We start from the raw sequence: 26,704 nt of genomic DNA, 5'->3' as shown, positions 1-26,704 counted from the left end.
GCACTAAGGCTCTCTCTACGCTATCCAATCAAACACTGCCAGGGCAGGTACAGCATGGGTTAGATACAGAGTAAAGCTCCTTTAACACTGTCCCATCAAACACTCCCAGGGTAGGTACAGCACGGGTTAGATACAGAGTAAAGCTCCCTCTACACTGTCCCATCAAACACTCCCAGGGCAGGTACAGCACGGGTTAGATTCAGAGTAAAGTTCCCTCTACACTGTCCCATCAAACACTCCCAGGGCAGGTACAGCACAAGAAAGATACAGAGTAAAGCTCCCTCTACACTGTCCCATCAAACACTCTCAGGGCAGGTACAGCACAAGAAAGATACAGAGTAAAGCTCCCTCTACACTGTCGCATCAAACACTCCCAGGGCGGTACAGCACGGATTAGCTACAGAGTAAAGCTCCCTCTACACTGTCCCATCAAACACTCCCAGGGCAGGTACAACAGGGGTTAGATACAGAGTAAACCTCCCTGAACACTTTCGCATCAAACACTCCCAGGGCAGGTACAGCACGGGTTAGATACAGAGTAAAGCTCCCTCTACACTGTCCCATCAAACACTCCCAGGGCAGGTACAGCACGGGTTAGATACAGAGTAAAACTCCCTTAACACTGTCCCATCAAACACTCCCAGGGCAGGTACAGCACGGGTTAGATACAGAGTAAAGCTCCCTCTACACTGTCCCATCGAACACTCCCAGGGCAGGTACAGCACGGGTTAGATACAGAGTAAAGCTCCCTCTACACTGTCCCATCAAACACTCCCAGGAAAGGTACAGCCCGGGTTAGATACAGAGTAAAGCTCCCTCTACACTGTCCCATCAAACACTCCCAGGGCAGATACAGCACGGGTTAGATACAGAGTAAAGCTCCCTCTACACTGTCCCCATCAAACAATCCCAGGACAGGTACAGCACGGGTTAGATACAGAGTAAAGCTCCCTCTACACTGTCCCATCAAACACTCCCAGGACAGGTACAGCCCGGGTTAGATGCAGAGTAAAGCTCCCTCTACATTGTCCCATCAAACACTCCCAGGACAGGTACAGCCCGGGTTAGATGCAGAGTAAAGCTCCCTCTACACTGTCCCATCAAACACTCCCAGGACAGGTACAGTATGGGTTAGATACAGAATAAAGCTCCCTCTGCACTGTCCCATCAAACACTCCCAGGGCAGGTACAGCACGGGTTAGATACAGAGTAAATATCCCTTAACACTGTCCCATCAAACACTCCCAGGGCAGGTACAGCACGGGTTAGAGACAGAGTAAAGCTCCCTCTACACTGTCCCATCAAACACTCTCAGGGCAGGTACAGCACGGGTTATATACAGAGTAAAGCTCCCTCTACACTGTCCCATCAAACACTCCCAGGGCAGGTACAGCACGGGTTAGATTCAGAGTAAAGTTCCCTCTACACTGTCCCATCAAACACTCCCAGGGCAGGTACAGCACAAGAAAGATACAGAGTAAAGCTCTCTCTACACTGTCCCATCAAACACTCTCAGGGCAGGTACAGCACAAGAAAGATACAGAGTAAAGCTCCCTCTACACTGTCGCATCAAACACTCCCAGGGCGGTACAGCACGGATTAGCTACAGAGTAAAGCTCCCTCTACACTGTTCCATCAAACATTCCCAGGGCAGGTACAGCGCGGGTTAGATACAGAGTAAATCTCCCTCTACACTGTCCCATCAAACACTCTCAGGGCAGGTACAGCACGGGTTATATACAGAGTAAAGCTCCCTCTACACTGTCCAATCAAACACTCCCAGGGCAGGCACAGCACGGGTTACATACAGAGTAAAGGTCCCTCTACACTGACCCATCAAAGACTCCCAGGGCAGGTACAGCACGGGTATGATACAGAGTAAAGCTCTCTCTACACTATCCAATCAAACACACCCAGGGCAGGTGCTGCACAGGTTAGATACAGAGTAAATATCCCTTAACACTGTCCCATCAAACACTCCCAGGGCAGGTACAGCACGGGTTAGAGACAGAGTAAAGCTCCCTCTACACTGTCCCATCAAACACTCTCAGGGCAGGTACAGCACGGGTTATATACAGAGTAAAGCTCCCTGTACACTGTCCAATCAAACACTCCCAGGGCAGGTACAGCACGGGTTACATACAGAGTAATGGTCCCTCTACACTGTCCCATCAAAGACTCCCAGGGCAGGTACAGCACGGGTATGATACAGAGTAAAGCTCTCTCTACACTGTCCCATCAAACACTCCCAGGGCAGGTACAGCACGGGTTAGATACAGAGTAAGGCTCCCTCTACACTGTTCCATCAAACATTCCCAGGGCAGGTACAGCGCGGGTTAGATACAGAGTAAATCTCCCTCTACACTGTCCCATCAAACACTCTCAGGGCAGGTACAGCACGGGTTATATACAGAGTAAAGCTCCCTCTACACTGTCCAATCAAACACTCCCAGGGCAGGCACAGCACGGGTTACATACAGAGTAAAGGTCCCTCTACACTGTCCCATCAAAGACTCCCAGGGCAGGTACAGCACGGGTATGATACAGAGTAAAGCTCTCTCTACACTGTCCCATCAAACACTCCCAGGGCAGGTACAGCACGGGTTAGATACAGAGTAAGGCTCCCTCTACACTGTTCCATCAAACATTCCCAGGGCAGGTACAGCGTGGGTTAGATACAGAGTAAATCTCCCTCTACACTGTCGCATCAAACACTCCCAGGACAGGTACAGCATTGGTTAGATACAGAGTAAAGCTCCCTCTACACTGTCCCATCAAACACTCTCAGGGCAGGTACAGCACGGGTTGATACAGAGTAAAGCTCCCTCTACACTGTCCAATCAAAAACTCCCTGGGCAGGTACAGCATGGGTTAGATACAGAGTAAAACTCCCTTTACGCTGTCCCGTCAAACACTCCTAGGGCAGGTACAGCACGGGTTAGATACAGAGTAAAGCTCCCTCTACACTGTCCCACCAAACACTGCCAGCGCAGGTACAGCACGGGTTAGATACAGAGTAAGTCTCCCTCTACACTGTCCCATCAAACACTCTCAGGGCAGGTACAGCACGGGTTAGATACAGAGTAAAGCTCCCTCTACACAGTCCCATCACACACTCCCAGGGCAGGTACAGCACGGGTTAGATACAGAGTAAAGTTCCCTCTACACTGTCCCATCAAACACTCTCAGGGCAGGTACAGCACGGTTTAGACAAAGAGTAAAGTTCCCTCTACACTGTCCCATCAAACACCCTCAGGGCAGGTACAGCACGGGTTAGATACAGAGTAAAGCTCCCTCTACACTGTCCCATCACACACTCCCAGGGCAGGTACAGCACGGGTTAGATACAGAGTAAAGCTCCCTCTACACTGTCCCATCAAACACTCCCAGCGCAGGTACAGCACGGGTTAGATACAGAGTAAAGCTCCCTCTACACTGTCCCACCAAACACTCCCAGCGCACAGCACGGGTTAGATACAGAGTAAAGCTCCCTCTACACTGTCCCATCAAACACTCTCAGGGCAGGTACAGCACGGGTTAGATACAGAGTAAGTCTCCCTCTACACTGTCCCATCAAACACTCTCAGGGCAGGTACAGCACGGGTTAGATACAGAGTAAAGCTCCCTCTACACTGTCCCATCAAACACTCTCAAGGCAGGTACAGCATGGTTTAGATACAGAGTAAAGCTCCCTCTACACTGTCCCATCAAACACTCCCAGGGCAGGTACAGCACGGGTTAGATACAGAGTAAGTCTCCCTCTACACTGTCCCATCAAACACTCTCAGGGCAGGTACAGCACGGGTTAGATACAGAGTAAAGCTCCCTCTACACTGTCCCATCAAACACTCCCAGGGCAGGTACAGCACGGGTTAGATACAGAGTAAGTCTCCCTCTACACTGTCCCATCAAACACTCTCAGGGCAGGTACAGCACGGGTTAGATACAGAGTAAAGCTCCCTCTACACTGTCCCATCAAACACTCTCAAGGCAGGTACAGCATGGTTTAGATACAGAGTAAAGCTCCCTCTACACAGTCCCAGCAAACACTCCCAGGGCAGGTACAGCACTAAAGCTCTCTCTACACTGTCCAATCAAACACTCCCAGGGCAGCATGTAGAAAGTCCTACAAGAGAGGGGGCGGTACTGGACCTAATTCTAGGGAACGTGGCCGGGTAAGTGGTAGAAGTGTTAGTAGGTGAGCACTTTGGTGACAGTGACCATAATTCGGTGAGATTTAAGGTAGTCATGGAAAAGGGCAGAGATGGACCGGAAATAAAGGTTCTAAATTGGGGGAAGGCCGATTTTAATATAATAAGGTAGGATCTGGCCAAAGTGGACTGGGATCAGCTACTTGTAGGAAAATCCACATCGGAGCAATGGGAGTCTTTCAGAAAGGAAATTGAGAGAGTACAATGGCAACATGTTCCCGTAAAAGTCAAGGGTGGGACCAGCAAGCCCAGGGAACCTTGGATGTCAAGGCATATACAAGAATGGATTAGGAAAAAAAGGGGGGCTTTTGGCAGATACAAAGGACTAAAGACAGAGGAAGCCCTAGAGGAGTATAAAAAGTGCAGGGGGATACTTAAAAAAGAAATTAGGAGAGCGAGGAGGGGCCATGAAATAACACTGGCGAGCAAAATAAAGGAAAATCCTAAGGTGTTTTATAAGTATATTAAGGGCAAGAGGATAACTAGGGAAAGAGTAGGGCCCATTCGGGACCAAAGTGGCAATCTGTGTGTGGAGCCAGAAGATGTAGATGGGTTTTTAAATGAATTTTTTGCATCTGTGTTCACTATGGAGAAGGACGATGTAGACATAGAAATCGGGCAGGGGGATTGTGATAAACTTGAACATATCAGCACCGAGAGGGAGGAGGTACTAGCGGTTTTAGCAGGCTTAAAAGTGGATAAATCCCCAGGCCCGGACAAGATGTATCCCAGACTGCTGTGTGAGGCAAAGGAGGAGATTGCAGGGGCTCTGACACAAATTTTCAGAACCTCTCTGGCCACAGGGGATGTGCCAGAGGACTGGAGAACAGCTAACATAGTACCATTATTCAAGAAGGGTAGTAGGGATAAACCAGGGAATTACAGGCCAGTGAGCCTAACATCAGTGGCAGGGAAATTATTGGAAAAAATTCTGAGGGACAGAATTAGTCTCCACTTGGAGAGGCAGGGATTAATCAGGGATAGTCAGCATGGCTTTGTCAAGGGAAGATCATGTCTGACCAATTTGATTGAATTTTTCGAGGGGGTGACTAGGTGTGTGGATGAGGGTAGTGCAGTGGATGTGGTCTACATGGATTTCAGAAAGGCTTTTGATAAAGTCCCGCATAGGAGACTGGTCAAGAAGGTAAGAGCCCATGGGATCCATGGTGCCTTGGCACATTGGATCCAAAACTGGCTTAGTGGCAGAAGGCAGAGGGTGATGGTGGAAGGTTGTTTTTGTGACTGGAAGCCTGTGTCCAGTGGGGTACCGCAGGGATCGGTGCTGGGTCCCTTGCTGTTTGTGGTCTACATTAATGATTTGGATGTGAATGTAAAAGGTATGATCAGTAAGTTCGCAGATGACACGAAAATTGGTGGGGTGGTAAATAGTGAGAAGGGTAGCCTCAGTCTGCAGGACGATATAGATGGGTTGGTCAGATGGGCGGAACAGTGGCAAATGGAATTTAACCCTGAAAAGTGTGAGGTGATGCATTTTGGAGGGACTAACAAGGCAAGGGAATACACAATGAATGGTAAGACCCTAGGAAAGACAGAGGATCAGAGGGACCTTGGTGTGCATGTACATAGATCCCTGAAGGCAGCAGAACAGGTGGATAAGGTGGTTAAAAAGGCATATGGGATACTTGCCTTCATTAGCCGAGGCATAGAATATAAGAGCAGGGAGGTTATGATGGAGCTGTACAAAACGCTGGTTAGGCCACAGCTGGAATACTGTGTGCAGTTCTGGTCACCACACTCTAGAAAGGATGTGATTGCCTTGGAGAGGGTGCAGAGGAGATTCACCAGGATGTTACCTGGGCTGGAGCGCTTCAGCTATGAAGAGAGACTGGACAGGCTGGGGTTGTTTTCCTTGGAGCAGAGAAGGCCGGGGAGGGACCTGATTGAGGTGTACAAAATTATGAGGGGCATAGATAGAGTAGATAGAAAGGAACTTTTTCCCTTAGTAGAGGGATCAATAACAAGGGTACATAGATTCAAGGTAAGGGGCAGGAGGTTTAGAGGGGATTTGAGGAAGAACTTTTTCACCCAGAGGGTGGTTGGAATCTGGAACTCACTGCCTGAAAGGATGGTAGAGGCAGGAACCCTCACAACATTCAAGAAGCATTTGGGTGAGCACTTGAAATGCCATAGCATAAAAGGCTACGGACCAAATGCTGGAAAATGGGATTAGATTAGACAGGGCTTGATGGCCGGCGCGGATGCGATGGGCTGAAGGGCCTCTTTCTGTGTTGTATAACTCTATGACTCTAGGTACAGCATGGGTTAGATGCAGAGTAAAGCTCCCTTTACACTGTCCCGTCAAACACTCTCAGGGCAGGTACAGCATGGGGTAGATACAGAGTAAAGCTCCCTCTACACTGTCCCATCAAACACTCCCAGGGCAGGTACAGCACGGGTTAGATACAGTGTAATGCTCCCTCTACACTGAGACATCAAACACTCCCAGGGCAAGTACAGCATGGGATAGATACAGAGTAAAGCTCCCTTTACACTGTCCCATCAACCACTCCCAGGGCAGGTACAGCTCGTGTCAGATACAGAGTAAAGCTCCCTCTACACTGTCCCATCAAACACTCCCAGAACAGGTACAGCATGGGTTAGATACATAGAAACATAGAAGATAGGAGCAGGAGTAGGCCATTCGGCCCTTCAAGCCTGCTCCGCCATTCAATGAGATCATGGCTGATCATTCAAATTCAGTACCCTGTCCCTGCCTGCTCCCCATATCCCTTGATCCCTTTAGCCTTAAGAAATATATCCAACTCTTTCTTGAATATATATAATGAACTGGCCTCCACCACCCTCTGTGGCAGAGAATTCCACAGGTTCACCACTCTTTGGGTGAAGAAATTCCTCCTAATTTCAGTCCTAAATGTCCTACCCCTTATCCTTAGACTATGACCCCTGGTTCTGGACTCCCCGACCATCGGGAACATCCTTCCAGCATCTAGTCTGTCCAGGCCTGACAGAATTTTATAGGTTTCGATGAGATCCCCTCTCAATCTTCTAAACTCCAGTGAGTATAAGCCCAATCGACGCAATCTCTCCTCATACGTCATTCCTGCCATCCCAGGTATCAGCCTTGTGAATCTTCGCTGCACTCCTTCCATGGCAAGAACGTCCTTCCTCAGATAAGGCGACTAAAACTGCACACAATACTCAAGGTGCGGCCTCACCAAGGCCCTGTACAACTGTAGCAAGACATCCTTGTTCCTGTACTCGAACCCTCTTGCTACGAAGGCCAACATACCATTTGCCTTCTTAACCGCCTGCTGCACCTGCATGCTTACCTTCAGCGACTGGTGCACAAGAACACCCAGGTCTCTTTGCACTTCCCCTTCACCCAATCTATTGCCATTCAAATAATAATCTGCCTTCCTGTTTTTGCCTCCAAAGTGGATAACCTCACATTTATCCACATTATAGTGCATTTGCCATGTTTCTGCCCAATCACCTAACCTGTCCAAATCGTACTGGAGTTTCATGACATCCTCCTCACAGCATACCCTCCCACCCAGCTTTGTGTCATCTGCAAATTTGGAGATATTACATCCAATTCCCTCATTCCAGATCATTAATATATATTGTGAACAGCTGGGGTCCTAGGACCGATCCTTGCAGTACCCCACTAGTCACTGCCTGCCACTCGGAAAACGACCCGTTTATTCCAACTCTTTGCTTTCTGTCCGCCAACCAGTTCTCTATCCAAGTCAATACCTTGCCCCCAATCCCATGTGCCTTAATTTTGCACGCTAATCTCTTATGTGGGACCTTATCGAAAGCCTTCTGAAAGTCCAAATACACCACATCCACTGGTTCTCCCTTATCTATTTTACCAGTCACATCCTCAAAAAATTCCAGTAGATTAGTCAAGCATGATTTACCTTTTGTAAATCCATGTTGACTTTGTCCAATCCTGTCAATGCTTTCCAAGTGCTCTGCTATTACATCTTTTATAATGGACTCTAGCATTTTCCCCACTACCGATGTCAGGCTTACCGGTCTATAATTCCCCGCTTTTTCTCTACCACCTTTTTTGAATAGTGGGGTAACATTAGCTACCCTCCAATCCATGGGTACTGTTCCAGAGTCTATTGAGTTCTGGAAGATGACCAGCAATGCATCTACTATTTCTAGGGCCACTTCCTTAAGTACCCTGGGATGTAGATTATCAGGCCCTGGGGATTTATCGGCCTTCAGTCCCATCAATTTTCCTGACACCATTTCCCTACAAATACTGATTTCTTTCAGTTCCACCTTTTCATCAGACCCTATGTTCCCTGGTATTTCTGGGAGGTTATTTGTGTCCTCCTTTGTGAAGACAGAACCAAAATATGTATTTAGTTGGTCTGCCATTTCTTTGTTTCCCATTATAAATTCCCCCGATTCTGACTGCAAGGGACCTACGCGTGACTTCACCAATCTTTTTCTCTTCACATATCTATAAAAGCTTTTACAGTCAGTTTTTATGTTCCCTGAAAGCTTACTCTCATATTCTATTTTCCCTTTCTTAATTAATCCCTTTGTCCTTCTTTGTTGAATCCTGAACTGCTCCCAATCCTCAGGATTATTGCTTTTTCTGGCCAATTTGTATGTCCTCTCCTTGGATCTTATGCTATCCCTAATTTCCCTTGTTAGCCACGGTTGAGTCACCTTTTTTGTTTTATTTTTATGCCAAACTGGGATGAACAACTTCTGTAGTTCATCCATTCGGTCTTTGAATGTTTGCCATTGCCTATCCACTGTCAACCCTTTGAGTGCCATTCCCCAATCAATCCTACCCAACTCGCTCCTCAGACCATCGTAGTTTCCTTTATTTAAATTGAGGACCCTAGTTTCTGAGTCAACTGCTTCATTCTCCATCTTAATGAAGAATTCGATCATATTATGATCGCTTCGACCCAAGGGGCCTCGTACAACAGAGTAAAGCTCCCTCTAAACTGTCCCATCAAACACTCCCAGGGCAGGTAAAGCATGGGTTAGATACAGAGTACAGCTCCCTCTAAACTGTCACATCAAACACTCCCAGGAGAGGTACAGCACGGGTTAGATACAGAGTAAAGCTCCCTCTACACTGTCCCAACAAACACTCCCAGGGCAGGTACAGCACGGCTTAGATACAGAGTTAAGCTCCCTCTACACTGTCCCACCAAACACTCTCAGGAGAGGTACAGCACGGTTTAGATACAGAGTAAGGCTCCCTCTACACTGTCCCATCAAACACTCCCAGGGCAGGAACAGCATGGGTTAGATACAGAGTTAAGCTCCCTCTACACTGTCCCATGAAATACTCCCAGGGCAGGAACAGCATGGTTTAGATACAGAGTTAAGCTCCCTCTACACTGTCCCATCAAACACTCCCAGGAGAGGTACAGCACGGGTTAGATACAGAGTAAGGCTCCCTCTACACTGTCCCATCAAACACTCAATTCAATTCAATTCAATTCAATTCAAATCGCTTTATTGGCATGACAAGGTACATCTTATGTTGCCAAAGCATCGAAAAACATTTATGGTTGAACACATAAACGCAGATCTATCCATACAGTGTATAAACAGATATATCCCTGAGTGTATAAATATACATTCATATAATTTGTATATACTCTTTTCTTAGATTTAATGGTTGTCCCTCTGTTTATGGCAAGCTGTAACATCGTGTGCTGCTAGGGTTACACAATTTCTCTGTTCCCCTAGTAGGTATGGGAGTTTTTGGTCATCATTCAAATTTCTGAATTCAGGGCATATTTTTGTGAAATTTGGGTAGAAATTCTCCCTTATGCCCTGATATTTTCCACAAGCTGTGAGGAAGTGCATCTCTGTCTCCACCACTCCCTGACTGCAGTGAGAGCATATCCTGTCCTCTCTTGGCAGCTGGGTCTGCCTGTGTCTGCCTTTTTCGATGGCCAGGCTATGTTCACTAAGTCTGTACATTGTCAAGGTTTTTCTCAGTTTGCTATCCTTTACCATGGTCAGGTATTCAGCCATGTTGTATTGTCTGTTTAGGGCCAAGTAGCAATTGAGTTTGTTTTGGGTTTTTGTTGTTTCTGCCCAATATGACAGATATTTTTCCTTTTGTTTATTGATAATTGTGTTGGGTCGAATTCTCTGTGCGACGATGTCACTGTCCTGGGACTGGTTATTGTTAGTAGTGTTAGTAGTTACTTCACTGAGTCCCAGGACTAGTTGATTGAGGGTATTCTTCTTTATGATCCTCTCTTGGCATTCCAGGGCTTCGTAATGATAGCAGTGGGGGTTGCTCATTTTTAGGTGTTTCCAAAATTTGGTGGCTCTTTTTTGGATAGTAATTATTAATGGATATTGGCCTAGTTCTGCCCTGCATGCATTGTTTACAGTTTTCCTTTGAGTTCGGAGGATACTTTTACAGAATTCTGCATGTAGGATCTCAATTGGGTTTTTGTCCCATTTTGCAAATTCTTGTTGTGTTAGCGGTCCCCACACTTCACTGCCATAGAGTGCAACTGGTTCAATTACTGATTTAAAAATTTTGAGTCAAATGCTAATTGGGCTTTCTATTTGGATTGATTTTTTAATGGCATAGAAAGCCCTTCTTGCTTTCTCTTTCAGTTCATTCACAGCCAGCTGAAAATTTCCCGTAGAACTGATTTTTAAGCCCAAGTATGTGTAGTTAGTGGTTTGCTCAATTTTAGTTGTTCCTAGTGTGAAATTTATTCTGGGTCCCTGATGTCTGGATCTTTGCTGGAACACAAGGACTTTGGTTTTTTGGGTGTTTATTGTCAGGGCCCAGGTCTGACAGAATGACTCTAGTAGATCCAGGTTCTGCTGTAGACCCTCCTTAGTTGGTGACAGCAGAACCAGGTCATCTGCATAGAGGAGGAATTTAACCTTGGATTCATATAGGGTGAGGCCGGGTGCTGTAGATTGTTCAAGTAGTTTTGCCAATTCATTTATGTAAATATTAAAGAGTGTCGGTGAGATGGGTGAGCCCTGCGTCACACCACACCCCTGTGGGAAGTATTTTGTTTGTTTGTCTCCAATTTTAACTGCACATTTATTGTTTGTATACATTGATTTAATTACATCATATGTTTTTCCCCCTACACCACTTTCAATAAGTTTCAAGAATAGACCGTCGTGCCAGATGGAATCGAACACTGTCCCACCAAACACTCCCAGGGCAGGTAAAGCACGGGTTAGATACAGAGTAAAGCTCCCTCTACACTGTCCCATCAAACACTCCCAGGGCAGGTACAGCACTAAAGCTCTCTCTACACTGCCCAATCAAATACTCCCAGGGCAGGTACAGCACGGTTTAGATACAGAGCAAAGCTCTCTCTACACTGCCCCATCAAACACTCCCAGGGCAGGTAAAGCACGGGTTAGATACAAAGTAAAGCTCCCTTAAGTAAAGGGGAAAAGTTAAATATTTGGGATTCTGTTGGTTTAAGAAGAGTAAAACAAGGTTACACTGCAATAGGAGTAAATTGGCACAGCAGGCAGTGGAAACCAGTTTTCTAACCAATCAGCAGGGGTGACTCATTTGGCTGTAAACAAACAAACAGTATAAAAAGACCAGGCTAATGTGAGCAAGCACTGAGTGCGAGTCAGCAGAGAGTGCTGGGAGTTTGGGTAACGGTGTGAGTTAGGGTAAGTGGGGTGTTAGGTGCTCTTTTCAAACTTTAACTCTGTGGGTTGTAGTTAATAAGGCCTTTCTGGTGCAGAGTGACTGTTGGTAAACCATTTAACTTGTGTAATTAGAGGGATTGATTTAAATTAAATCCAATTAATTAAAGGGGATACTAGCATCTATAATCAGGCAGAGGGTGTCCATAACTAACAATAAAAAATTTAATTAATTACATAGAATGGAGCAGGTGATGTGTTACTGTTGCGAGATGTGGGAGCCGGTGAACCCCATTGAGGCTCACGGTGATTACGTCTGTGACAAGTGTCTGCTGCTACAGGAACTCCAGATCCGTGTTGATGAGCTGGAGTCTGAGCTTCAGACACTGCGACACATCAGGGAGGGGGAGAAGTACCTGGACTCTGTGCATCAGGAGGTGGTCACACCTATGAAGTTAATTAATTCAGATGTAGCCCATGGTCAGGGACAGGACAGTGTGACTACGAGTGAGGCAGGTACGGGGATCCAGGAGGTAGAGCTGGAGGAGCCGCAGCCCTTGCTCTTGTCCAGCAGGTTCGAGGTTCTTACTCCCTGTGGGGACGGGAGCAGGGACTGCATGGAGGATGAGCAACCTGGCCACAGCACTGTGGAACGGGGGGCCATTCAAGAGGGGGGAGTAATAGAAATGTTGTAGTGGTAGGGGATAGTATTATTAGGGGGATAGATAGAGTTCTCTGCAGCCGAGAGTGAGAGTCCTGAAGGCTGTGTTGCCTACCAGGGTTAAGGACATCTCCTCTGGGCTGGAAAGAAACTTGCAGTGGGAGGGGGTGGATCCAGTTGTCGTGGTCCATGTTGGTACAAACGACGTAGATAGGATTAGGAAGCCGGTTCTGTTAAAGGAGTATGAGCAGCTAGGGGTCAAATTAAAAAACAGAACCGCAAGGGTAATAATCTCTGGATTATTACCTGAGCCACGAGCGAATTTGGCTAGGACAAATAAAATTAGAGAGTTAACTGCGTGGCTCAAAGACTGGTGTGGGAGAAATGGGTTTTGCTTCCTGGGACACTGGCACCAGTACTGGGGCAGGAGGGAGCTGTTCTGTTGGGATGGGCTTCACTTGACCAGTGCTGGGACTAGAGTCCTGGCGGATCATATAACTAGGGCGGTAGAGAGGGCTTTAAACTAACTAGTGGGGGGGAGGTTCCTAGAGAGCAAATAATAAAAATGACAACAGAGAAGGTCATAGACTTAGGTAGCAGTGGGGAAATTAAAAACCAGAGCGTGTCAGGAAGGGGCAGAAGGTATGGAGTAAAAGGTAAAGTAATAAAAAGGGCAAAAGCAGGAACTAAGTGTCACAAAACATATTTGAAAGTTCTCTATCTGAATGCATGTAGCATTCATAACAAAATAGACAAGTTAATGGCACAAATAACTACATATGGGTATGATCTTGTGGCCATTGCAGAAACATGGCTGCAGGGTGACAATGCCTGGGAATTAAACATACCAGGTTATTTAACGGTCAGGAAGGACAGGCAGGAAGGAAGGGGAGGTGGGGTGGCTATGTTAATAAAGGAAGGAATCACTGTAATACAGAGAAATGATATTGGGTCAAAAGATCAGGATAATGAAACAGTTTGGGTGGAGGTAAGGAATAATAAGGGGAAAAAAACACTAGTGGGCGTAGTCTATAGTCCTCCGAACAGTTGCAACTATGTTGGACGGAGTATCAATCAGGAAATAGTTGAGGCTAAGGGAACATCTATAATTATGGGGGATTTTAACTATCATATTAATTGGACAAATCAAATTGGGCAGGGCTGCCTTGAGGATGAGTTCATTGAGTGTATTAGGGATGGGTTTCTTGAGCAGTATGTAACTGAACCGACCAGGGGGCAAGCAACCTTAGATCTGGTCCTGTGTAACGAGACAGGATTAATTAAAAATGTCCTAGTAAAGGATCCCCTTGGAATGAGTGACCATAACATGGTTGAATTCTATATTCAATTAGAGGGTGAGAAGGTTGGATCTCAAACAAGCATGCTAAGCTTGAATAAAGGAGACTGTGAAGGTATGAGAGCGGAATTGAGCAGAGTGGATTGGGAAAATAGATTAAAGGGTAAGATGATACATGATCAGCGGTGTACATTTAAGGAGTTATTTTACAACTTCCAAAAAAAATATATTCCACTGAGAAGAAAAGGGTGTAAAAGAAAAGACAGCCATCCGTGGCTAAGTAAAGAAATTAAGGATAGTATTCGACTAAAAACAAGGGCATATAAGGTAGCCAAATCTAGTGGGAGGATAGAGGATTGGGAAAACTTTAAAAGACAGCAAAAAATGACAAAAAGATTGATTAAGAAAGGGAAGATAGATTATGAAAGTAAATTAGCAAAAAATATAAAAACAGATAGTAAGAGTTTTTATAGTTATATAAAAAGAAAAAGGGTGGCTAAAGTAAATGTTGGTCCCTTAGAGGATGAGACCGGGAAATTAATGGTGGGAAATATGGAGATGGCAAAAACACTGAATGAATATTTTACATCAGTCTTTACAGTAGAAGACACTAAGAATATCCCAACACTGGACAAACAGGGGGCTATAGGGGGAGAGGAGCTAAACACGATCAAAATCACTAAGGAAGTGGTACTCGGTAAAATAATGGGACTCAAGGCGGATAAATCACCTGGACCTGATGGCTTACATCCTAGGGTCTTGAGGGAAGTGGCGGTAGGGATTGTGGATGCATTGGTAATAATTTTCCAAAACTCCCTGGACTCAGCAAAGGTCCCGGCAGACTGGAAAACTGCTAATGTAACACCCTTATTTAAAAAGGGCAGTAGACAGAAGGCTGGAAACTATAGACCGGTTAGCCTAACATCTGTGGTAGGTAAAATTTTGGAGTCCATTATTAAGGAGACAGTAACAGGACATTTGGATAATCATCATTTAATAGGACAAAGTTAGCATGGTTTTATTAAGGGAAAGTCATGTTTGACAAATTTGCTGGAGTTCTTTGAGGAAGTAACATATAGGGTGGATAAAGGGGAACCAGTGGACGTAGTGTATTTAGACTTCCAAAAGGCATTTGACAAGGTGCCACACAAAAGATTATTGCTTAAGATAAAAAATCACGGGATTGGGGGTAATATTCTGGCATGGATAGAGGATTGGCTATCTAACAGAAGACAGAGAGTTGGGATAAATGGTTCATTCTCAGACTGGCAATCAGTAACTAGTGGTGTTCCGCAGGGGTCGGTGCTGGTTCCCCAACTCTTTACAATCTATATTAATGATTTGGAGGAGGGGACCAAGTGTAACATATCAAAGTTTGCAGATGATACTAAGATGGGAGGGAAAGTAGTGAGTGAGGAGGACATAAGAAACCTGCAAGGGGACATAGACAGGCTAAGTAAGTGGGCAGAGATTTGGCAGATGGAATACAATACTGGAAAGTGTGAGGTTATGCACTTTGGCAGGAAAAATCGTAGCGCAAGCTATTATCTTAATGGCAAGAAACTGGAAAGTACTGAAGTACAAAGGGATCTGGGGGTCCTGGTGCACGAAACTCAAAAGGTTAGTATGCAGGTGCAGCAAGTGATTAAGAAGACCAATGGAATGTTGGCTTTCATTGCAGGGGGATAGAATATAAAAATAGGGAGGTATTGCTTCAGTTGTACAAGGTATTGGTGAGACCGCACCTGGAATACTGCATACAGTTTTGGTGTCCATACTTGCTCTCGAGTCAGTACAAAGAAGGTTCACTCGGTTAATCCCGGGGATGAGGGGATGGACATATGAGGAGAGGTTAAGTAGATTGGGACTCTACTCATTGGAGTTCAGAAGAATGAGAGGCGATCTTATTGAAACATATAAGATTGTGAAGGGGTTGGATCGGGTGGATGCGGGGAGGATGTTCCCGATGATGGGTGAAACTAGAACTAGGGGGCATAGTCTTAGAATAAGGGGCTGCTCTTTCAAAACTGAGATGAGGAGGAACTATTTCACTCAGAGGGTGGTAGGTCCATGGAATATGCTGCCCCAAAAAGCTGTAGAAGCTACATCATTACATAAATTTAAAACAGAAATAGACAGTTCCTATAAGTAAAGGGAATTAAGCGTTATGGGGAGTGGGCAGGAATTTGGGCATGAGTTTAGGTTCGGATCGGACATGGCCCTGTGGGTAGCGGAGCGGGCCCAGGGGCCGTGTAGCCTGATCCTGCTCCTATTTCGTGTGTCTAATTCTGTTAGATTCAGGAGATGGTTCTGTGATAGTAGATTGGCGGTGAGGATCAGATCAGCCATGATCTTATTAAATGGCAGAGCAGGCTCGAGGGGCTGATTGGCCTACTCCTGCTCCTATTTCTTATGTTCTTATGTTCTTATGTTCTTACACTGTCCCATCAAACACTCCCAGGGCAAGAACAGCATGGGTTAGATACAGAGTTAAGCTCCCTCTGTACTGTCCCACCAAACACTCCCAGCGCAGGTACAGCACGGGTTAGATACAGAGTAAGTCTCCCTCTACACTGTCCCATCAAACACTCCCAGGGCAGCTACAGCACTAATGCTCTCTCTGCACTGCCCATTCAAACACTCCCAGGGCAGGTACAGCACAGTTTAGATACAGAGCAAAGCTCTCTCTACACTGTCCCATCAAACACTCCCAGGGCAGGTACAGCACGGGTTAGATACAGAGTAAAGCTCCCTCTACACTGTCCCATCAAACACTCCCACGGCGGTACAGCACGGGTTAGTTACAGAGTAAGTCTCCCTCTACACTGTCCCATCAAACACTCCCAGGGCAGTTACAGCACGGGTTAGATACAGAGTAAATCTCCCTCTACACTGTCCCATCAAACACTCCCAGGGCAGGTACAGCATGGGTTAGATACAGAGCAAAGCTTCCTCTACACTGTCCCATCAAACACTCCCAGGGCAGGAACAGCACAGGTTAGATACAGAGTAAAGCTCGCTCTACACTGTCCTATCAAACACTCCCAGGGCAGGTACAGCACGGGTTAGATACAGAGTAAAGCTCGCTCTACACTGTCCCATCAAACACTCCCAGGGCAGGTACAGCATGGGTTAGATACAGAGTAAACTCCCTCTACACTGCCCCATCAAACACTCCCAGGGCAGGTACAGCATTGGTTAGATACAGAGTAAAGCTCCCTCTACACTGTCCCATCAAACACTCCCAGGGCAGGTACAGCACAGATTAGATACAGAGTAAAGCTCCCTCTACACTGTCCCATCAAACACTCCCAGGGCAGGTACAGCACGGGTTAGATACAGAGTAAAGCCCCCTCTTCACTGTCCGATCAAACACTCCCAGGGCAGGTACAGCACGGGTTAGATACAGAGTAAAGCTCCCTCTACACTGTCCGACCAAACACTCCCATGGCAGGTACAGCACGAGATAGATTCAGAGTAAAGCTCCCTCTACACTGTCCCCATCAAACACTCCCAGGGCAGGTACAGCACGAGATAGATACAGAGTAAAGCTCCCTCTACACTGTCCGATCAAACACTCCCATGGCAGGTACAGCACGAGATAGATACAGAGTAAAGCTCCCTCTACACTGTCCCATCAAACATTCCCAGGGCAGGTACAGCACGAGATAGATACAGAGTAAAGCTCGCTCTACACTGTCTGATCAAACACTCCCAATGCAGGTACAGCACGAGATAGATACAGAGTAAAGCTCCCTCTACACTGTCCCATCAAACACTCCCAGAGCAGGTACAGCACGTGTTAGATACAGAGAAAGCTCCCTCTAGACTGTCCTGTGCTTTGGGGCGGGCAGTTAAAGCAGTGCTGACGTCCAAAGTTTCTCCGTATGCGTCAATTTGGAGTTGAACGCCGATTGACGTCTCGCTCGTGATCATTAGAATTTTCAAGGCTTGTGTTGGCAGGCTGCCCACTATGGGGTCCGCCGCGTTATGTACCGGAAATGGGCGGAAACGAGGTGGCTGCCATTTTTCTTCAAATCCAGCCTTAACAGTTGGCGCTAAATGTTCCAATTGCAAGGCCTTAATTTTTTAAATGGTGAGGAACTTTTAAACGTGGGTGTTCAGGGAGATTTGGGTGTCCTCGTACGGGAAACACAGAGAGTTAGCATGCAGGTACAGCAAGCAATAAGAAAGGCAACTGGCATTTGGCCTTTATTGAACAGGGGTTGGAGTATAAGAGTAAGGAAGTCTTGCTCCAGTTGTACAGGGCTTGGTACAGCTTTTGTCTCCTTATCTTAGGAGGGATTAACTGCTTTGGAGGTGGTACAACAACGTTTCATTCCTGCGATGAGAGGGCTGCCCTCTGAGGAGAGATTGAGTAGATTGGGCCTATACTCTCTGGAGTTTAGAAGAATGAGAGGTGATCTTGTTGAAACATACAAGAATCTGGGGGGAATTGACAGGGTAGAGGCTGAGAGGTTGTTTCCCCTGGCTGGAGAGTCTAGAACTAGTCTCAGAATATGGGGTCGCCCATTTGAGACTGAGATAAGGAGGGATTTCTTCACTCAGAGGGTTGTGAATCTTTGGAATTCTCTACCCTAGACGGTTGTGGATGATGAATCGTTGAGTATATTCAAGGCTGAGATCAATAGATTTTTGAACTCTAAGGGAATCAAAGGATATGGAGATCGGGCGGGAAAGTGGAGTTGAGGCTGAAGATCAGCCATGATTTTATTGAATGGCGGAGCAGGCTCGCGGGGCCGTATGGCCGACTCCTGCTCCTATTTCTTATGTTCTTTTATGTTTAGCGTGGGTGGAAGTTTGCTGACCTAGTTACAGACTCACTGCAGCTGAATGACCAGCGACTAACCAGGACTCCATCTCCTACAGGTGACCTTTGCCCCTCCTCCGGTGGACGCGTCTCCCCCCAGGGACCCGTTGCCTCACTACGGCCTGCCAGTGGATACACTGCGCTCCGAGTATGCCGCACTGCTGGTGAAATACGAGGGTTCAGAGATCGAGGTACCAAACACTCTATGTCCTTTCACATTTTCTGTGTCTCCAGTGTTACTGTGAATGGTTTAATTCTGGTGCACTTTCGATGAAGATAAACTATGTTTTATTATATTTTCTTACTGAATTCTACACGTAATCAAGGTGAAGAACAGCAATGCTGGGGAACATCCATTGTCACTGTCAGAACTATACAGACTAGATGCAGGAAGGATGTTCCCGATGGCCGGGGAGTCCAGAACCAGGGGTCACAGCCTAAGTGTTAAGTCTGTGAATTATTTAGTTAATTAAGACACAGACTAATGAGTAACAATAAAACAGGTCTTTACTGGTTGGAGGTAGGGACTATACTGAATACAAGATTACTGCACAGTGCTTATATACCGGTGTGTTCACCCCCGGTATTACGTCTACAGCAGCCTGAGAAAGTAGTACATCTCTTAAGGTGGAACAGGCTTAAGCTCTCTTAAGGTGGAACAGGTTACATACACAACACTCCTCCCTTCTTAGCTTTATAGTCATCCCCCCCATTTAACATAACGTAATAACATATATACATATATAACTTCATGTTTAACGTAACATATCACAGATTCAGTCTCTGCGGAAAACAGTTCACAGATTCAATCTCTGTGGTGTAGTCGGTTCACGTTACTCATTCAATAGTCCTTTCATGGATTTAACAGCTTGAACTTCCGAACTGATTTGGCTCCGTTCGGAGGGACCACGTGTGTGATCTGGTAGAGGTGATAATGGTTCAGATGGGTCATCTTCTGTTTTTACTTTTCCTTTTCTGTTTCTTGGAGACTCTCTGGGCTCCATTGTCAGCTGCCACAGCTGCCAGCTGCATGCGCAGTTCCTCCTTCTCTTCCTCCTTTTTTTGTAGTAGAGCCACCTTCTCCCGATGTTCCGTAGACTTTCGGTGCTCCTCCATGATTTCTGTATGGTGGGAGTCGAAGTTACAAGTTGGGCAGGACAGGACATAGTAATATTCGGAGTCGTCCGACAGGTCAGCGAGAGGGTCGTCTATTTCCTCCATACCCAGCTGGACGTTAGCCAGCTCTTGTTCCAAATCCAGGCATCTTTCCTGAAGAGACTTCTTCATGTGTACCTCTGCCTCCAGCTTTTTCTGGGCTTTCAGCAAGTCGTTTACTAGTGACCTCATTTGTGATTTTAATACTTCAACTTCCTTTGGAGATTGATTGATCGGACTATGCAATCCCTCTACCGGAGCAGCTGTTTCAGCGGTCTGTTGTTCTACATTGACGTGAGTCAGCGTACTTTTGGCATCCAATGGCTGCTCTGTTGCAGTCGTTTCAGTCTGTGTCGTCACATCAGCCATCTCAATGACTTTTGAGAGCTCCGAACCCTTTTCCTTTGAAGATCGCAGCTCGTGTTCAAGTTTTTCCCATTTCAGAGTCTTGTCCCTCAGCATATGAAGGAGTTGGCTGACCGTTAACTCTTCTGACACCAGATTATGGCACGCACCTTCAGAACCTGAATCAGCTTTGATTCGTTCGGCCTCCTCGCGCAGATGGTTGGTGTGCTCCTGCTCCATTTTCTCCATCAGTTGCTTCTGTTGCCTTTCCAGATTCTCCCACTCTGTAACAAAGAACTTTTTTATTTCATTCATCTCTTGCTCAAAACGGCGAATCATTTGTTCTAATTGCTGTTGTAGTTTGAAATGGAGTTGAGTTCGAGCCCAGTGTCCCTCAAAAATGTGCATATCAGTAGACTTGACAGACTCAGAATTCTCTGTTAAACTATGTTGTTGTTGCTCAGTGGAATTCTGTGCTGAAACTTTGTCTTTTGCACATGGGTTGGTCTTACCATCATCAGTTCTAGAGTCTGGGCTGATTATCTGCACCGAGTTCTCACTCTTTATGGCTTTTAGCGAATGCCAGTCCATATTTATGTTTCTAAACCACTCCCGGCCTAGTAGTGGTGGACCTCCGTCCGGTAGCACATATAAGTCCATTATTTGACTTCCTTCGCCCTTGTTGGCCACTGCAACCTTTATTGTCCCGATGGGGTACACTCTCTGCCCCGTGTAGGTTGTCAATATAATCTCCGTATCCTGTAGGGGAATATGTTGGAATAACCTTCTGTAATCTTTCTTATTCATGACCGACAATGCCGATCCAGTGTCCAATTCCATTTTTACTTGGACTCCTTCTATCTGAAGAGTAACCCAAATTGTCTGGAGGTCTGCACCCTTACCAACGTTGAGTACCCTTAAGCTAGCCAGTTCAATACTGCTTGCGTCTGAATTGGACTCCTGTTCGGCCACCTTGTGTACCTTTGCGTATTTCCCTTGCGGTGACTTCTTGTTGCTGGTCTTCTTCCCTGACCTGCATACTCTAGCTATATGTCCAAGCCTACCACAAATTCTACATTCTTGGTTTTTAAACCAACACTGGTTCTGATCATGCGTTGTCTTTCCACAACGATAACATTTGCCAGAACTCACACCCAATTTGTGTGCACTGAGCTCCGGTGACCGTAGCTGCATTACTGCCGTGCCTCTCGCTGCGGCTTCGTGTGCTGCTGCCATAGTGACCGCCTTCTCAAGCGTCAGCTCATTCTCCTCGAGCAGTCGCTTTTGTGTATCCTGTTTAAATAAACCACACACAAATTTGTCTCGTAGTGCATCTGTCAGTCCCGTTCCAAACTGGCAATATTTCGCTAATTTACGCAATTCCAGCAAATATTCAGCATTGCTTTCATGCTGTAGCTGCCTTCTGTCGTAAAATTTAAATCGTTCCGCTAGCATCAGCGGCGTGGGGTTTAGATGATCTTTCAGGACAGTAACAATCTCATCGAACGTCTTATCCGCCGGTTCATCTGGTGATAACAGGTGTTTCAATTGCCCGTATGTCTTCGCACCCATTAAATTTAATAATGTTAGAGCTTTATCTTGGTCACGAATTTTATTGGCCTTACAATAATTTTTTACTCTTTCAACATATATGGCCCAATCTTCGAGGTCACTATCAAAGGTGCTAATATTCCCGTGTTTAGGCATTGTAGATTTGCAATTTCTCAGATTTTATTTTCTTTACTTGTTATTAAAGATGGCGGCTTCCCGCTCTTGCCGTCGTCCTCCGCCCACAAAATGGCGGTTTTCCCGCGCTTGGCGGTCTTCACCCGTCCCCCGACGCCGTCTCCCTTCAGCCCCCGAGTGCGGCCCTTATCGGTGGTTGCGATCGATGGCCCGGCTGCGCCCCTCACTTCAAAGCGGCCCGGCCCTTATCTGCCGATCGCTATCGCCCTGTACCTGTCTTCCCCAGCCCTGTCTTCTACTCCGGTTCACAAGCTGATGGAGGCTTCAGGGTCCTAATGCCTGTCGCTTCCAGTGGGGTGGTGTGGTTTGAAACCTCTCTTCAACCGCCGTGGAATAACTGCCGCAGGGTAAGAACCTGACTCGTCGCCAGTGTTAAGTCTGTGAATTATTTAGTTAATTAAGACACAGACTAATGAGTAACAATAAAACAGGTCTTTACTGGTTGGAGGTCCTCTTTTTATTTGAACCAAAATTTAAAATTTAAACCAGATCAACTGTAAATAAACAAAAGTTCAACTAAACCTTAATAAATCAAATTAAAATTTGGTGTTCCAAATTGACGATGCACTCCAGCCCCCGCGGCGCCCAACGGTCGCGGAAATACTCAAGCGTACCAGCGGACACCGCGTGCTCCATCTCCAGGGCTACCCGGCCGCGAACATGGCCGTGGAAGAGAGGCAGGCAATCCGGCTGGATGACCCCCTCGATCGCCCGCTGCCTGGACCAATTGATTGCTCTTTTAGCCAGGCCCAGGAGCAGGCCCACAAGGAGGTCCTCCAGCCTACCCGCTCCCCTCCGCACCGGGTGACCGTAGATCAAGAGCGTGGGACTGAAGTGCAACCAAAAATCGAGGAGCAGCCCCTTTAAGTAGTGAAAGAGGGGCTGCAACCTCTCACACTCCATATAAACGTGGAAAACGGACTCCTCCAGGCCGCAAAAAACACAGGCGGCCTGGGAGTCCGTGAACCTACTTAAAACCTTATTGCACGGGACCGCTCCGTGCAACACCCTCCAGGCCAAGTCCCCGATGGAACAAGGGAGGACTCCTGCGTAGAGAGCCCTCCATTGGGGACCTCCGCCACCGCCAGTCGGCAAGACGCCATGCCAAGGCGTGTCTGGACGGCAGACGAAGATGGCAAAGTGGAGAGTGTGCAGGAGCAGCCCGTACAGGAAACCCCTCCGCGCGGAATGAAAAGGCACGGAGGGTATTTCCTCGAGACGGCTCAATAAGGAATTCCGTCCGTACGGGGGTAAGCTCGGACGGGATCGCCCCACGTGCTTGAGCCGCCTCGATACACCTAGTGGAATCGGGGCCCAGTGCCACTTTCACCGACTCGATGGCTTCGGCCGCGAGCCGGACATTGGCCCAGGACAGGCGCCACGCCAGCTCCTCCGGCGCCATCCAGCCCGCTCCTCCGACATCGAGCAGGTCCCCGACTCTGGTCACACCGCCAGCCACAGGCCCGCCCTCCGCCAGCCGCCCGAACCCACATTCACGGAGGTGCGGATTCCTGAGCAGCGGCTCCCGAAGGAGAGCCGCCGCTCCTGACGGGGGAGAGCTCCGCCTGGAAGCGACACAGTTCCAAACCCATAGTAGTTCCTGGTAGAAGACAGACAGCTCCTGCAGGCCGGCACGCCTGCAGCCCACTTTCACAAACAGGAGCTGTGTGTCGTAATTGAGGCCGTGCAGCTGGCGGAAGAAAAACGTCGCCAGCGCACACCATCTCGGAGGATTCTCTACGTACAGGTATCTCTGCAGCGTCTGAAGACGGAAAGTCGCCGCCTGGGTGCGAAGGCACACCAGCGCCTGACCGCCCTCCCTAAGCGGGAGACACAGAACCGCAGCAGAGACCCAGTGCTTCCTTTTGTCCCAGAAGAAGTCGATGAGCTTCTTCTGTATCTTGGCGACAAACGCAGGGGGAGGGATCAAAGTGACCAACCGGTACCACAACATGGCAGCCACCAGCTGGTTTATGACCAGCGCTCGACCCCTGTAGGACAACACTCGGAGCAGTCCTGTCCAGCGTCCTAGGTGAGCGGTGACTTTGGCCTCCAGCTCCTGCCAGTTTGCCGGCCAGGCGTCCTCGGCAGGGCTAAGGTAGACTCCCAAATAGAGGAGGTGCGTGGTGCTCCAGGCGAAAGGCCTGAACTCCTCCGGCAGGGAGTCCACCCGCCACTGACCCACCAGGAGTCCGGAACATTTCTCCCAGTTGATCTTGGCGGAGGATGCGTCCGAGTAAATCTGCTGGCATTCCCGCATCCTCCGCAAGTCAGCGGGATCCGTGACCGTGAGGAGCACGTCATCGGCGTAAGCCGAGAGGACCACCTCCACGCCCGGCCCTTGCAGAGCCAGTCCCATCAACCTCTTCCGCAAGAGGCGCAGGAATGGCTCCACGCAAATGGCGTATAACTGACCGGACATGGGGCATCCCTGACGCACCCCCCTCCCGAAGCGAAGGGGCGCCGTCAAGGACCCGTTAACTTTAATCAGACACTCTGCGGCGGCGTACAGAAGTCGGATCCGGGCGACGAAATGCGTCCCGAACCCGAATGCGCGCAGAGTCCCGAAAAGATACTCGTGATCCACCCTGTCGAACGCCTTCTCCTGATCCAGGGAGAGGAAGGCGACCGACAGACCAGCCCTCTGGGAGTGGTGGACCAGGTCCCGGACCAGATGGATGTTGTCGTGGATGGTCCGGCCCGGGACCGTGTAGGACTGGTCGGGGTGGATCATGTGGGCCAGCACGGTGCCAAGGCGAGCAGACATAGCCCTGGCAAAGATTTTATAGTCCGTGCTAAGGAGGGAGACCGGGCGCCAGTTCTTGAGGAGGCGGAGATCGCCCCTCTTAGGCAGCAGGACAATGACCGCCCTGCGCCAAGAGAGGGGCATCTCCCCGGTCGCCAAACTTTCCCCCAGGACCCGCGCGTAGTCGCCCCCCAAGACGTCCCAGAATGCCCTGTGGAACTCCACGGTCAGCCCGTCCAGCCCCGGGGACTTTCCCCTAGAGAGCTGGCGGAGGGCGCCGGTCAGCTCCGCCAGGCTTAGCGGAGCGTCCAGTTTTTCGGCGCCCTCCGGACTGACCTTCGGCAGGTCCTCCCACAAAACTCTGCGCGCATCCTCGCTGGACGGATCCGGAGAGAACAGAGCCCCGTAGTAGGCGCGGGTCTCCGCGCTGATTCCCTCCGGATCCGAGACCAGAGATCCGTCGTCGGCCAGCAGCCCCAAGAGCTGCTTACAGACCCCTCGTCTTTTTTCCAGCGAGTAGAAGAAGGGGGAGCCGCGGTCCAGGTCCCGCAGGAGCTGGATCCGCGACCTCACGTACGCGCCTCGGGACCCGACGAGCTGCAGGTCCTTCAGCGCGCCCTTCTTCTCTTCGTACACCTTCCGCAGGGCCGAGTCCCCGACGACTTGACCGAGACGGGACTCCAGGTCGAGCACCTCCTTCTCCAACCGCCCGACCCGGGCCTCCCGCCTCTTGGTCGACCCCTTCGCATACTCCTGACAGAAGAGACGCACGTGAGCCTTGCCCACGTCCCACCACAGCCTCAAGGAGGGGAAGCCCCCTTGCTTCCTTCTCCAGTCGGCCCAGAACCGCCGAAACGAATCCCGGAACCGCGCGTCCTCCAGCAGCAGGTTGTTAAAGTGCCAGTACGCGGACCCTCCCCGAGCGCGCAGCGGGACGAGCTCCGCCCACACCAGGTGGTGGTCCATGCACGGCACTGGCCGCATGGAAGCCGCCGGAACGCAGGATACGTACGCCCGGGAAATGTAGAGGCGGTCGATTCTGGACCCTCCTCCTCCAGACCTCACGTAAGTGAAGGCGCTGGAGTCGGGATGAAGATTTCGCCAGACGTCCACCAAGTCGAAGGACCCGACCAGGTCCCTCAACTTCTCCATCGCCGGCGGGCATCGCGGGGGACCCGTACGGTCCCTCGCCTCGAGGGTACAGTTAAAATCCCCCCCGAGGATGACGCACTCGCCCACGTCGATGGAGCCCAGAAGAGCGGACACTTCTTCAAAGAAGCGCACTTGCTGCGCACCGGCCTGAGGGGCATACACGTTCACTAGATGGAGCGGCACGCCCCCCAGGCGAACAGTGACCTGGAGCAAGCGGCCCGGCACGTGCTCCTTGACCCCCAAGATCTCCGGCTGAAAATGCGGGGCCAGCAAGATAGCCACCCCGCTGGAATTATTGGAGAGGTGACTCATGCTGACCCCTCCTTGCCACTCCAGGAGCAACGTGGCTTCGTCTCCCGGAACGGTGTGGGTTTCTTGCAGGAAGCACACCGCATACTTCCCGTCCCGAAGGACCGAGAAGTTATTGAATCTGCGGCGCGCCTCCCCGCTGCCGTTGATGTTGAGGCTGGCTATGGCTTTGACGCAGGCCTCGATGGTCATAGTGGGGTGAGTGTAGCTCTTCACCCCAAGCTTTTTCGTTATCAGTTGAAATGGTGACGGGGCAGCAGAAGCAGCGGGAGCAGCTGTGGCTGTGGCTGCCGCCCCCGCATAAGTCTTGGCTTGCCCTGCCACCGGCGATGATGTAGCCGCCATTCTGGGGTGCTTTAAGGGCTACACTCACCCCAAGTCACAGGCCTGAAGGTGTTAATGGCCTCAGGTAATATATATATTTTTTTGTCCTCTATTGAGCAGAGGGAGCTGATTAATATGAGGACACACCTCTCCCCTTACTGAATGAAATTGGGGGAGGGGCCCTCTCCCCTCTGCTCAATAGGCAATTAATAAAAGGTGATGGGACTGAGGTGCCTTAGAAAGACAGGCAGAGAGAGATAGAGAGAGAGAGAGAGAGGGGGGTAGGAAGGAGGGAGACCAC

The 26,704-nt window shown here is 48.7% G+C and overlaps 1 protein-coding gene across 1 annotated transcript in view; it reads left to right on the top strand.

Annotated features, from left to right (window-relative positions):
* The window catches only part of LOC147109013 (coiled-coil domain-containing protein 170-like), a 399,974-nt gene that overhangs the window by 14,358 nt on the left and 358,912 nt on the right, over positions 1-26,704 (top strand). The window contains exon 4 of the mRNA XM_086004187.1: positions 18,686-18,817. Within this exon, the coding sequence (XP_085860313.1) occupies positions 18,686-18,817 (132 nt within the window). The remainder of the gene's footprint in view (positions 1-18,685; positions 18,818-26,704) is intronic.

Source organism: Somniosus microcephalus, chromosome 12, assembly GCF_052327205.1.
Source record: "Somniosus microcephalus isolate GS21.2 chromosome 12, FLI_Smic_1.0, whole genome shotgun sequence".
Taxonomy (NCBI): Eukaryota; Metazoa; Chordata; class Chondrichthyes; order Squaliformes; family Somniosidae; genus Somniosus; species Somniosus microcephalus.
The sequence above is the reverse complement of the archived record's forward strand: the minus strand, read 5'-3'. Positions and strand labels throughout refer to the sequence as shown.